Source organism: Dasypus novemcinctus, chromosome 24, assembly GCF_030445035.2.
Source record: "Dasypus novemcinctus isolate mDasNov1 chromosome 24, mDasNov1.1.hap2, whole genome shotgun sequence".
Taxonomy (NCBI): Eukaryota; Metazoa; Chordata; class Mammalia; order Cingulata; family Dasypodidae; genus Dasypus; species Dasypus novemcinctus.
The window spans coordinates 15,917,280-15,930,036 of NC_080696.1; the positions used below are offsets into that span (position 1 = coordinate 15,917,280).

The following is a 12,757-nucleotide window of genomic DNA, read 5'->3' on the forward strand; positions in this document are numbered from 1 at the left end:
AATCATGGCTATCAGCCTTCACAGTTCTGTCAAGAATCTTTCTCTGACCAAAGCCTACATCTTTTCTCATTTAACACTTAGTCTTCCCCTGAACCTAATTAGAGTTCCTCTATTTTAATTAGGCTAAATTTATCTTCTTTCCATTCTGATTTGCTTCGGGTATCATAGTATCTCCATGATTTGATAAGTTTCCCCTCACAGTTAAGAAACTTCTATTCCTCAGAAAATTCTTTTCCTAAACAACACATACTATCAGAAGATGAAGTCATGATTTTTTCAAAGTTGTCTCTGTTATAAAAAGACATAATCCATGTGTCTTCTTTTTCTTTAACTTACCGATATGTTACATTTTGTGCCCAAAGCAAGCTCACAAAATTTAACCAAATGCAACATATATTTACAATTTAATTTCAACATGACATTCTAAAACCGAGCAGATTCTGAAAAACGTTTCTACTCTTCTGCATTATCCCTCCTTACTTAGAGATGTGGTGGATTATGGCACTGATGACAATAAGAAATGTAATTTCTCAAGTGTTTACTTCAAGCAAAACACTTTCAATGAATTGTCTCGAACCTCGAGATTGCTTTGCAAGATAAGTAATATCCTCATTTCAATGATCAAGACAGCCAGGTTCAGAGAGGTCATGTCACTTGGGAAGAGCTTCATTTCAATGAGGACACAGAGGCTCAGAGAGGTTGTGCCCCTTGAGCAAGGCTACACAAATATTGCAATGTCAATGTCAGAGCCTGGAATAGAACCAGATATGCTGGCCTCCAAGTCTCTCCTCTACCCACGACTCTACCCCACAGCCTAAATTGACCATCCACGGATTAGGATCCAAACAAGGATTGGCAAAACCTTTAAACTCTTGGTCTTTAAATGTTCTGAGCCCTTTACTCCTCCAGTCCCAGAGAAAGGAATGGGATAAGGGGGTGTTTTGATTGGTGAGTGAGAGCAAGGAAGTGAAAAAGCCATGTTGGCCACCATTGCTTCATATATCAAAGCATGGAAAGTGAAATGGAACACGTGCTATAGAATAGAAATTACTTGTATGAGCCAGAAAGGACAAAGGAAATTTTCTTTTTAGGATTATAAGGCCAAGTCCTTGTCTGCAGGACAATGCTACACCTGTGGCCTGGTCCTAGTATGCATTTGGTAGAGATGCCCATCGGGGAGGGAGTTCATGATACTTCCCAGGTTTAAATAGGTTTAAATAGCATCAATTCAATACAGTTATTAAATGCTTGCTCTGCACAGCTGCTGGACTAAGCACATGACACAAATTTGCTTCCCTAATCTTTGCATGGTTCTCACACCTACTTGATCAAGAGAGAAGCAAGCACTCAGAAGCCAAGGAGTTGGCCCAAAGTCATGAAATCACACAGACAGTTAGAAGGTCTTTGATTGTGAAACCTACACTCTTGAGCATGATGCTCAAGATGCTGGCAAGAACCTGGCCTGTGTTTAAGAAGGCCAGACGCTGAGGCTCTGCAGGCCTGGATGGGAGCTTTGCAACTTGCCCGTCAAGTTCCCCCAGGGCTTTCTGTGGTCCAAGTGTCTGGGGGAACTCAGCAGCACTCAAAGACCATAATTCTGCCCTTGGAATGACTAGTGGGCAGCAGGACAGACCCATGTCCAATAAGAAGCCCCTGCTGAGAGACTCGAGAGCTCAGGCTTTCTGGAAAGCCACATTCTGAAAAGACTGAAGCATGGGCTCCCAACCTGGAACTGCTGCTGGAAATACTCGCCCTTCGCCTAATGGCTTTTCTCCCAGGACCACGTTCCTCTTATAATGTCCAAGCTGGAGAGTGCTCCCCTCATCCATTGCTGTCTGTACCCTGTTAAATAAGAAGCTCTTAGCCCCCCCAGGGTCAGTTTCATTTCAGAAGCAATGCCAGTTGAGGCTTTAGAAATGTCAGGATTTCTGCAAATCTCTTTCAGATCATTGCTCTGGCGAGCCATCCTTCCCTGGGCCACTAAGCCCGGAAGTGCAGATGGGAATGTCCAAAGTTTTATCCTTGGGGCTTCACTCAGCTATGGCACCCAGCTGTGTCTCCACCCATGCAGCCAGTGTGACGCAGTGATAGAGACAAGCGAGAGGGCCTCGTTGCACACCAGTCCGAGCTTCCCCACTCACCAGGGCCCAGGGCCAGCCCCGTGAGAAGGGGCCTTTCTGCAGTAGCTTCCCTTTGGGCACAGTTGGCAGGTACTAACCTTCGGTCCCTGTGCTGTCCTTGTCTCTCCACAGGGATCGACTACCTCCATCCGGACCTGGCCTCCAACTATGTAAGTACGAGCTGAGCTGTGTTGGGAAACGTGCCCCTTGCTATTAGAACACACAGGCACATGCACGCATGCATGCATATAAGCACATGCACACACATTCACACCCACATGTATACACATGCACACACAGGCACACACTCTGGCATGTACGTGCATGCAAGTATGCATGGACACACACCCACAGGCACACAAGTACGTGCACACACATTCACATGCACACGTGCATACGCATGCACACTCACATGCACTCATAGGCACTTGTGCACACACCTACAGGCACACCATTGGACATGCACGTGCACGTGTGCACACATTGCACGCATGTGCACACAGGCATGTGGGTACACTCACATTCGCATGCATGCATGCACACACATGCAGGTACATGAACACACACAGGCACGCACGCACACACATGCACACACTAGAGCTGTGCATCTTGTTGGAGCCTCAGCTCAGGCCACCGGCAAATGGATAAGGACAGGGGCTGGGAGCAGGCAAAGGTGCATGGCTTTGCGAGAAGGAAAGAAGGAAACCCGAGGTCTGAAAGAACCAAAAAAATAGCTACAGGGAGGGACAGAAAAGAGGGAGACTTGGCAAGGTTGAAATCCACTCGAGCTGACAATATCATATTGAAGGGTGGAAATGAGCCATTTGGATTCCTGCTAGGCAGAACCAATAGTAAAAAGCCAAAAAGTGAAGCTCTTTGCATTCATCCATCCATTTGCAAAAGCAAGACCCAAACCATTAAGTTTCTTTTGTTTTTGCTTTCATTTTTGGCTTATACCCAGGCCATACCCACTTTTCCCCACAACGTGGAATTACAGTATTTAGCATCCCCCTGACAAACAAGAAATATTAACAGAGAATAATGATCACGACTGCTGGGCTGGAACCACATGCTCTAATTTCTGACCCAGCAAATCACACACTGCTTTCCTGATGAAACCTCTAACATAAGAGTTGGCTTTATTTCAACCCAGAGGGAATGCAATATCCAAGCATTGGTGTGGGCACTGACAATTATCTGAACTCTTACTAAGCACCTCTTCTTTTCTAGTCCCCAGATATAGGTATAAAAAATGTTCTTTTCATAGCTTAAGAGACATAGGTAGGAGAGCGAGGGTTTAAATAAGAGAAAGGCTGGTTAACAAGCAGAAGTGGTTTGGGGTCAACATTCCAGGTCATCTGTTGCAAAAAGGGACTGAGAATTTTCCATGGCATTTAGTGTAGCGGGCATCAGGAAACAGAGCTGTGAGGAGCTGGGTTTCTATTTACCACATGCCTGGATCTGCTAAATCTAGAAGGGGATGCATTGGGCTGGGCATATTTTTTTAATTGGAATAAAAAGCCAAAAGAATCATTGACACAGCCTGGCTACCATGCCCCCAGAAATCACACCAGAGCTACCCTCCCAGAGAAGAGAATCCCCACTTGCAGGTGAGACCATGCAAAGGAGCTGTAGCTTCAGCCTCAGCGGTCCTGCTGGTGGAGTCAAAGGAAACAGTGCCCTCTGCCCCACCGTGTGCCCCCCTTTCAGCCCCTGTGAATGCACGGGGGGGATTGCTCTATCCTTAAAGGTGGTTATGGGAAGTGGATTTGGCTCACCTGAGAGAGCATCCGCCCACCACGTGGGAGGTCCAGGGTTCAAATCCAGAGTCTCCTGACCCGTGTGGTGAGCTGACCCATGTGCAGTGCTGATGCGCGCAAGGAGTGCTGTGCCATGCAGGGGTGTCTCCTGCGTAGGGGAGCCCCACGCACAAGATGTGCACCCCATAAGGAAAGCCGCCCCGCATGAAAAAAGTGCAGCCTGCCCAGGAGTGGTGCCGCACACATGGAGAGTTGACGCAGCAAGATGACGCAACGAAAAGAGACAGATTCCCAGTGCTGCTGACAAGAATGCCCTTCTCCCTGCCCGGCCCACCCCAGGAGAGCAGCCCCCCACCCCATTTCCAGATCAAAATGAAATAGAAATTCAGGGGGAAAATGCCTCCGGGGCTCTGATTGCAGGTAAACTGTTGGCCGATGGTGTGACTCATCTGCCAAAAATTCTCATCTGAAATTGGGCAATCTCCAAAGAAGTGGACTATCCAAACAGCCAAATCAAGAGAAGCTGGCCACCTCAGACATCAATATTTGGAGTACCTGCTTAACTCCAAGTTCTATGAGAGCCGTGTTCATTTTGTTTTGTTTCTCTTCAAAAACCCATTATTTTCCCTAATTAAAAAATGAGGGGAGGGAAGCGGCTGTGGCTCAATCAGCTGGGCTCCCATCTACCATATGGGAGGGCCTGGGTTTGAGTCCCAGGGCCTCCTAGTGAAGGCAGGCTCGCCCGCACGCTGCAGAGGGCCACCCGCCCAGCAAGCGCCACGGAGCGCCGCCCAGCCCGCAGCTGCCACAGAGAGCTGCCGGCTCGCAAGGGCTGCAGACAGCCGACTCAACAAGGTGACGCAACAAGGTGACACAACAAAGATAAAAGAGGGGGAGGGAAACGGACTTTGGACCAGTGGTTAGGGCGTCCGTCTACCACATGGGAGGTCCGCGGTTCAAGCCCCGGGCCTCCCTGACCCATGTGGAGCTGGCCCATGCACAGTGCTGATGCGCACAAGGAGTGCCGTGCCACACAGGGGTGTCCCCCGCGTAGGGGAGCCCCACGTGCAAGGAGTGCACCCATAAGGAGAGCCGCCCAGCATGAAGGAGGGAGCAGCCTGCCCAGGAATGGCACCGCCCACACTTCCCGTGCCGTTGACGACAACAGAAGCGGACAAAGAAACAAGACGCAGCAAATAGACACAGAGAACAGACAACCAGGGGAGGGGAGGGGAATTAAATAAAAATAAATAAATAAATAAATAAATAAATAAATAAATAAATAAAAGGGGGGGAGACAAGCAAAAGCACAGAAGAGCACACAGCAAATGGGCACAGAGAGCAGACAGCACACAAAAAAGCCACAAGGACAGAACGATAAAAAAATAATAGGGGAGCAGATGTGGCTCAAGCAGTTGAGCACCCACTTCCCACATGGGAGGCCCCAGGTTCCATTCCCGGTGCCTCCTAAAGACAGCAAGCAAACAACGAGCAAACCACAAGCAAGCAAACAGATGAGGGAGCCAACACAGGAGAGCCAATGTGTTGTAGCTGAGCACCAGCCTCCTGCATATAAGGTCCCAGGTTCAATCTCCAGTCCCAACATCTCAAAACAGAAAAAAGAAAAAAAACGAACATGCGTCCTCTAGAAAATTTGGAAAAGCATAAAACGGATTCAGAGCCAGCCATAATACCACCGTTCTTAATACTTGGACATATTGTTGAATGTTCATTTCTATATGTATACTTTTTAATGGACTTGAGCTCTTGTTATGTTTATAATAACCCCCTACTCTTCATGATATTATGTTGTGAACATTTTCTTATATCATTAAATATTCTGCAAAAGATGATTTTAAGAGCTGCCTTGTGTGACTATGCCCTCCTCTATTTAAGCATGCCAGGCTGCATTTGCTGGGAAAGAAGTCATTTCCTGTGGGTATCTCACTCTGAGGAAGGGAGTGACAGAGAAGAAAGTGACAGGATGGTAGAGAGACTCTAGACCACTGCCTGCTAAGGAAAGCTGAAAGAACTGGAAATTTCTCCTGGAGAGAATGGAATCTAAAGGGGGGTGGGAAACGTTTTCAGATATTTCAGCGTCTCCATGTGGGATGAGGCTTTCAACTTGCTCAGTGATTTCCCTCAAGAAAATTGCCACCCACAGGTGACACCAGCAGGAGGAACATTTTAGTGCAGTTAAAGGAAGAACTGTCTAACGGTTAAAGATAATAAATAAATGGAATTAGCCCTCCCAGGAGGTGATGAGTTCTCCACATCTGAAAATGTTCAAGAAGAGAGTTCATGGGCATTTGGCAAGATGTTACAGATGAGATGACAATGTCGACACTAAACTTAAACTAGATAACACCTAAGGATTGAACAGAAAATGAAATTTCTGTACAAAACTGCACATCTTGATAACTTCCATTCAGAGCAAGGTCTGAGTCTTCAACATTTATCAAATTTGGACCTTAAAAAGAAACTACGCACACCTACATATGGCTGTGAAAATTTCTTCGTCTTTGGTATAGGTGAGAAAACGAAACAGCCAAATCCCGTTTTTCATTCCTCAGAAAGTAAAATAAAAACTCGTGTCACCAGTTGCTATGTCTCCCTTACCCTGTGTAGAGTTGAGAGTGACAACTTCCAAGCTACTGACTGCATTTATCTCCTTTATTTTTAATTAAAAATTTTATGCTATAATTAGTAGAATGAAGACTGCAAGTGGATAGAGCTGCCCAGGAGAGCAATGAAATCAGTGGACAGTGATAGGCTTAAATATTATTTGAGCAAAGGATTAGCTGGCAGCTTCACACTTGGTTAAGTGGCTTAATGGCACAGATGTGTTGAGCTTGCCCTGCTCCCTTCTATATGTCCTTCGGGAAGTTCTTTGTGTGGGTTCCCTGAGAAGAGACCCTGAGACAAGGGCTCCAGTGCAAGTAGTTCATCTGGAAGTTACCCCCAGGAAGCACTGGTAGGTGGGGGGCTGGGAATGAGGCAGCCAAAGAAGGCTGTGTCATCAAGCATGTCCCCACAGAGGGCAACTGGAGCGTAACCCCACTGGGGAACCGTGGCAGACAACGTAGAACGCATGCATCGGCACCGTCCCACCTGAGCAGAAGGGAGCTGGCATAGTACACACCGACTGCTGGCCGCGGAGGGCAAGTCCCAGGGCATGGCACCTTCTAGCACTTCCTAACCTGCCCTAGTTTCCTGGGGCCGCCACAACCAAGTGCCACAAACTGGGTGGCTTAAAACAACAGAAGCATATTGTCCCATCATTCTGGAGTTTAGAAGTCCAAAGCCAAGGTGTCAGCAGAGCTGTGCTCCCACTGCACCTGCAGGGGACCATCCTTCCCTGCCCCCAGCTTCCTGTGGCTGGCTGGCCATTCCTGGCATTCCTTGGTTTGTGGATGCAGCACTCCAGCCTCTGCCTCCACTGTCACCTGGCTTCTCCCGTGTGTCTCTCTCCTCCTCTTCTTATAGGGACATGGGTCACACTGGATCAAGGGCCTGCACTGCTCCAGTGTGACCTCATCTTCATTTAGCTAATTCCATCTGCGAATGAGCCTATTTCTTAATAAGTTCCCAATCTGAGGTATCCTGGGGCTCAGGACTTCAACCTGTCTTATGGAGAAACACAGTTCAACCAGTCACACACCCCGATATATGGTGGACAGAGTGATTTCCCGCAGCCTGGGAGCTGCAGATCCTGGTGGCTGGAAGGCACCCGCCGTGCTGGGGGCAAGGGGCACGGGCAGGGCATGGGGAGCATCTGGTACAGAGAGCACTCGGAATTGTGTCAAAGGTTAAAATAAACAGAAATGTGCTATGTCATGAAAATGCCTTCTTGTTACTGAATATTTTCAGTGAGAATTGACAACTCAGTCATGGCTGTTTCAGATGAACACGACAAAAAATGTCTTCAAAATAAAACCAAACAAAATGGTTTCCAAAGGGGAATTATCTTCAAAGCTTGGTTATAACATATGTTAAAAAAAAAAAAAAAGAGGGAGGATTCTGGTAGTCCAGTGTTCTTTTCTATTTTAAACAAGAGTTAAAATAGTTTGAAAACTGCAAATCGATATATAAATGTAAGTCGTTCATGTTAATTTAATTCAACAAATCTACATTGAGTCTGTCGAGTGTTAGGAGCAAAGGCTAATAATAGCCACTTTTATTATTACTCTATTGTCCTATGATTGAATTTAATCTGACGGATCCAATTCCACTGGCAAATGTTTGCTATTCCAAATAATTAAAATGCTCCTTTTTTTCCATTCCAGTAGTTATAACACGACGTAAGTAATGGCCACGGAACTTCTCTAGCCCATGTTGAAATCAGAGCCTCCTTCACCCCCATCCTCTCAATGAAAGCTGTCTAGATAGACACTCGAATTCAACACAACGACTGTTTTTCAAGCCCTGTTATATGTAAGTCCTAGAGAAAAAGAAATGATGATCTGCATCTCCCAGGCTGCGGGAAATCACTCCGTCCACCATATATCGGGGAGTGTGACCGGTTGAAATGTGTCCCTCCGTAAGACAGGTTGAAGTCCTGGCCCCCAGGGTACCTCAGATTGGGAACTTATTAGGAAATAGGCTCATCACAGATGGAATTAGCTAAATGAAGATGAGGTCACACTGGAGCAGTGCAGGCCCTTGATCCAGCGTGATCCGTATCCTAATAAGAAGAGGAGGAGAGAGACACACAGGAGAAGCCAGGTGATGGTGGAGGCAGAGGCTGGAGTGCTGCAGCTGCAAGCTCTAATTCAACACAATGACTATTTTTCAAGCCCTGTTACATGCAAGTCCTAGAGAAAGAGAACTACAGGTCAGGAAGGACACAGGCATGTGAGGCTGTCTCGCAGCAGAACAAAACCTGTCCTCCTCTTGACTCCATGGCAGTCATCACTTGTGTGGCACACAAGTGTGGCAGTCATCACTTGTGTTCACAGCAGGTAATGTGCCAGGCTGTGCCCAGAGGTCATGCTGGGTCTACAGAATAGAGGGAGGTGTCCTTGAGACCTGGGAAGTATGACGTACGTGGCAGCTCTCAGAGTTTGGGTGTCTCTGAAACCCACCCTGCTGAAGCTGCGATGCTGATGAAATGGCTAGTGGTTCTCTAAATTCCAAGGAGAGTCTTCTCCTTGTGGGTTCAGGCTTTCTCAGAAGCAGACCTGAGACAAGGATTCGAAGGGAAGTAGTTTCTTTGGGAGGAGATCCCAGGAGGCACAAGCAGGAAAGAAGGAAAGGGTTACCAGAAAGGGTAGACAACCCAGAAAGTGTTTGTTGTTAAGCAAATTACCACCATGGGCAACGGAAACTTCATCTCACTAGGGAACCCTGGAAAGCAGTGTAGACGCAACATGCCGTAGATGTATCCACTAACTCCTGTGTATCACAGCTTGAGGGCTATTGTCTAGGAGTGGAAGTGCAGGGCTTAATTCCCCAGCTTTCTGGCCTGCCATACATACAAGCGGAAGAGGATCCAGCAGGCAGAGAAGTCTTCAGGCAGATGTTGACATTTGGAGGTCAGCAGGCGTGCAGAAATAGCACTAGGTCAAGTCTGACACAGTGACCATAGTGGAAACTGAGTCAAACCTGAGTATGGCCCCTGGCTCCCTAACTCAACTCACAGTTGTGCAACCTTAGACAAGCATATTACACCTCTTTGAACTTTAATTTCCTCCTCTGAGAAATGGGCAAAATGAACATCTTATCACTCAGGTTTGTTGTGAGATATTGTTGAGATATCTTGTCTATAGGGTCTGGCATATAAGATGCTCAATCAACATTCACTTCCTTCTAAAAAAGAGTTGAGATTGCAGCTCTGCTCAATCCCAGGTTGTCCTGGTGGAGAGGAAACAGGGGCACCCCCAAGAATCCAGTATAATTGCTCAGTGCACTCCCTAATGAATTCAGGATTATTTTTTTAAAAAAGGATAATGATTGAAGTGATGAATACACAACTATATGATTATACCAAATACCATTGATTGTACACTCTGGATGAATTGTACGCTTTATTAATACATATCAGTAAAATTAACTTGTTTTAAAAAAGGCACATCATCCAAGCTAAATGTAAGCTTGTGAGGCTCTGAAAGTGCAGGCCAAAAAGCTGAGGCTACCAAAATAAATCTCAGAGGCCTTGAAAAATAGCATACAAGCAAATAGGAGATAAAGGGAAAGCGAAGAGCAGAGCTATAATGAAGAAGGAAGCTCCAGATGAAGCAGAATTTGTGATCTGCATCCGTCTTCTCTGTCCCAGATCTTTGAACTAAAAGGATGTTTATGGGTATTCATAAGGGAGGCCAGTCCCCAAGGTGGTGGCTTCTCCAAATGACTTTCTCTCCAAGCCCAGGGAAATTATAGCTCCCAGCATTTAAGAGGCCCCAGAGTGGGCACAAGGCTTCAGTCCTCATGGCAGGAGAGGGGGCTGCTTCTTGGACTAGGCTCCATCTTTCACTTGAAAATGTGGGTCACCCCCTGAGCAGCATCAAAATCCCTTGCTGAGAATCTGCCCAAGTTCACATGCTCTTCCTTGAGTTTTTCCACAAATTCTTCCTTGAGTAAATGTGGAAGATGACAGAGACTCCAACTCCATATCCTTCTCCAGATCAACAGCTTCTGCTCTGTGGCTTTGCAGTACTTCCCTCTAAAGAGGTGAAATATATTTCCCACCCCTTGACTCTGGGTTTGGCCTTGGGACTTGTTTAGGGCAATAGAGTAATATGGAAGTGTCAGTGCACCAGTCTGAAGTGTAGGCCTTCGGAGACCTTGTGGTTCTACTTGCCATTGTCTGCCTCTGCCTCCACCATTAGAAGAGCATGCCCAGGCTAGCCCATGGTCCCAGAAGCAGAATGAAAGACAAGTGTAGAAGAGCCCCCTAGCTTCCACAGCCTGAAACAAATTCAATCACATTAACCTACAGAACTGAAGTAAGAAGCAGAGCTGCCTGGCTGAGCCCCACCAGTATCAGCCAAATTCTAGCTGACCCAGAGAGGCAAGGAAGCCCAGCCAAGATCAGCAGAGCCACCCAGCTGAGCCTTTCCTAGATCACCAGACTCCCAGCTGAACTGCAGACTCCAGAGCTATATAAATGCTTATTATTATATGCTGCTGGAATATTATGGCTATTTTTTATGCAATAGCTCTTACCATTGCTCATTCTAGACCTCTTCCTCAGCCCTCCAATAGTACCTGATGCCTACCCCCAGGCTAAAGAGCTTCAGATTTCTGGTCTTACCCCAGAACTACTGAATCAAAATCTTTAGGGATAGGTCTTATAATGTGCATTTTTTAAAAAAAACACTCTAGGATTCTGGAATTAACCTAGTCATTCATTTTGGCCCTTCACTCACTCAATCATCCATTCGACAATGTTATTCACCTATAAGAGCTGACTACCTCACAACTAGCTCATAAGCTCTTTAGAGGAAAGTGTGCATATTGCATGTATTTTGCATCTCCCTTAATGCTTAGCACAGTTCTAAGCAGGCATTTAATAAATATTTGGTAAACTATATTGAGTATTAGCCCATCAATACCAAACCAAATGAAACCAGGAGCTAATCATAAGATGACCCACTGTCAATGATGACAGGAAACTCTAGCAAGCAGAACCCTCTAATTCTCAGCTCTCAATCCACCCCAAGGATAAATGCCACCATCCCAGTCCCATCTTAGTTTGTCAGGGCTGCTGGAACCAAGCACATAGTCTAGCTGGCTTTAACAACAGCAATGTAGTGTCTCACAGGTCCAGGGGCTGAAAGTCCAAAATCAAGGTGTTGGCAGGGCCATGCTTCCTCTTAAAGGGGAGAATCTTTCCTGTGCCTCTGCTGGGTGGCTGGCAATCCGTGACTGTCTTTGACTTGTGACTGCATAACCCAGTTTCTGCCTCTGTCACGTGGCCTTCTCTCCCTCTATCTCTCTGTCTCTGTCCAAATTTCCTTTCCTTACATGGGTATCGGTCATACTGGATTTGGGCCTGCCCTAATCTAGTCTGATCTCCCATTACCCAAGAACATCTTCAAAGCTCCTCTTTACTGTGAGTTCCCATTCGCAGGAGCAGGGGCTAGGGCTTGATGGTGTATTCTGTGGGGACCATAATTTGCCCTATTGCCACTCCCCATGGTACATTTCACCATTAAAGGGAATAGAGGTCCCGTGAAACCTAACTGGAGTCCCGTGGCTGAACGCCTGGAGAGAATATGATTCTCAGTGTAGATGATCCACAAGCAGCTAACCAAGCACTATTTCTTTTCTATAATATTGCCTAGAGCCCTGTGGGTTGGTAGAAATGCAACTTGATTCCCAGATGCGAGAAAAGGAAAAATTATGCTCTTTGGTTCAGTTCAAGCTTTGAATCATTATTTATGCTCCAAGGATGTAATTTCATCAACAGAAAAGCTTTAAAAGAAAAAAAAAGCTCTCCCATAAGGACCTGCGCTTGTCCATTCTTTTGATGGGTTCCTGACAGGTGGCTGCCTCTGAAGAGGCAGCCTTTGCAGCTCTCTGCGGGGTGCCAGCGCTATGCCCGAGGAAGTGCCTCTGAACGTGGCTGCAGCAGGCACACTGGGCTGCCCCTAGCACGTGGCCCATGAGAAAGGGTGGGAGCTGGAGGTGGGCACAACCCCCAGCTCCGAATGACTCAGATGCCATGAACTATTGATCACATACATGGCGTCAGGCTTTCAGACCTATTAATATTTAAATAAGTACATTAATATTGCATAAGAAATTGGAGGTTTAAATAACCTTTGAGTCTTATCGAAAGGAGGGACTGGCCATTTTCAATTTACTTTTAATGCTGGCCTGATCACAGCAAGCACTTTATCACCAGCAAGGCAGACTGAAGATTGGGGATAAGAA

The 12,757-nt window shown here is 46.5% G+C and overlaps 1 protein-coding gene across 1 annotated transcript in view; it reads left to right on the top strand.

Annotated features, from left to right (window-relative positions):
- PCSK2 (proprotein convertase subtilisin/kexin type 2) overlaps positions 1-12,757 on the top strand; it is a 282,361-nt gene that overhangs the window by 169,578 nt on the left and 100,026 nt on the right. The window contains exon 5 of the mRNA XM_058287597.2: positions 2,253-2,290. Within this exon, the coding sequence (XP_058143580.1) occupies positions 2,253-2,290 (38 nt within the window). The remainder of the gene's footprint in view (positions 1-2,252; positions 2,291-12,757) is intronic.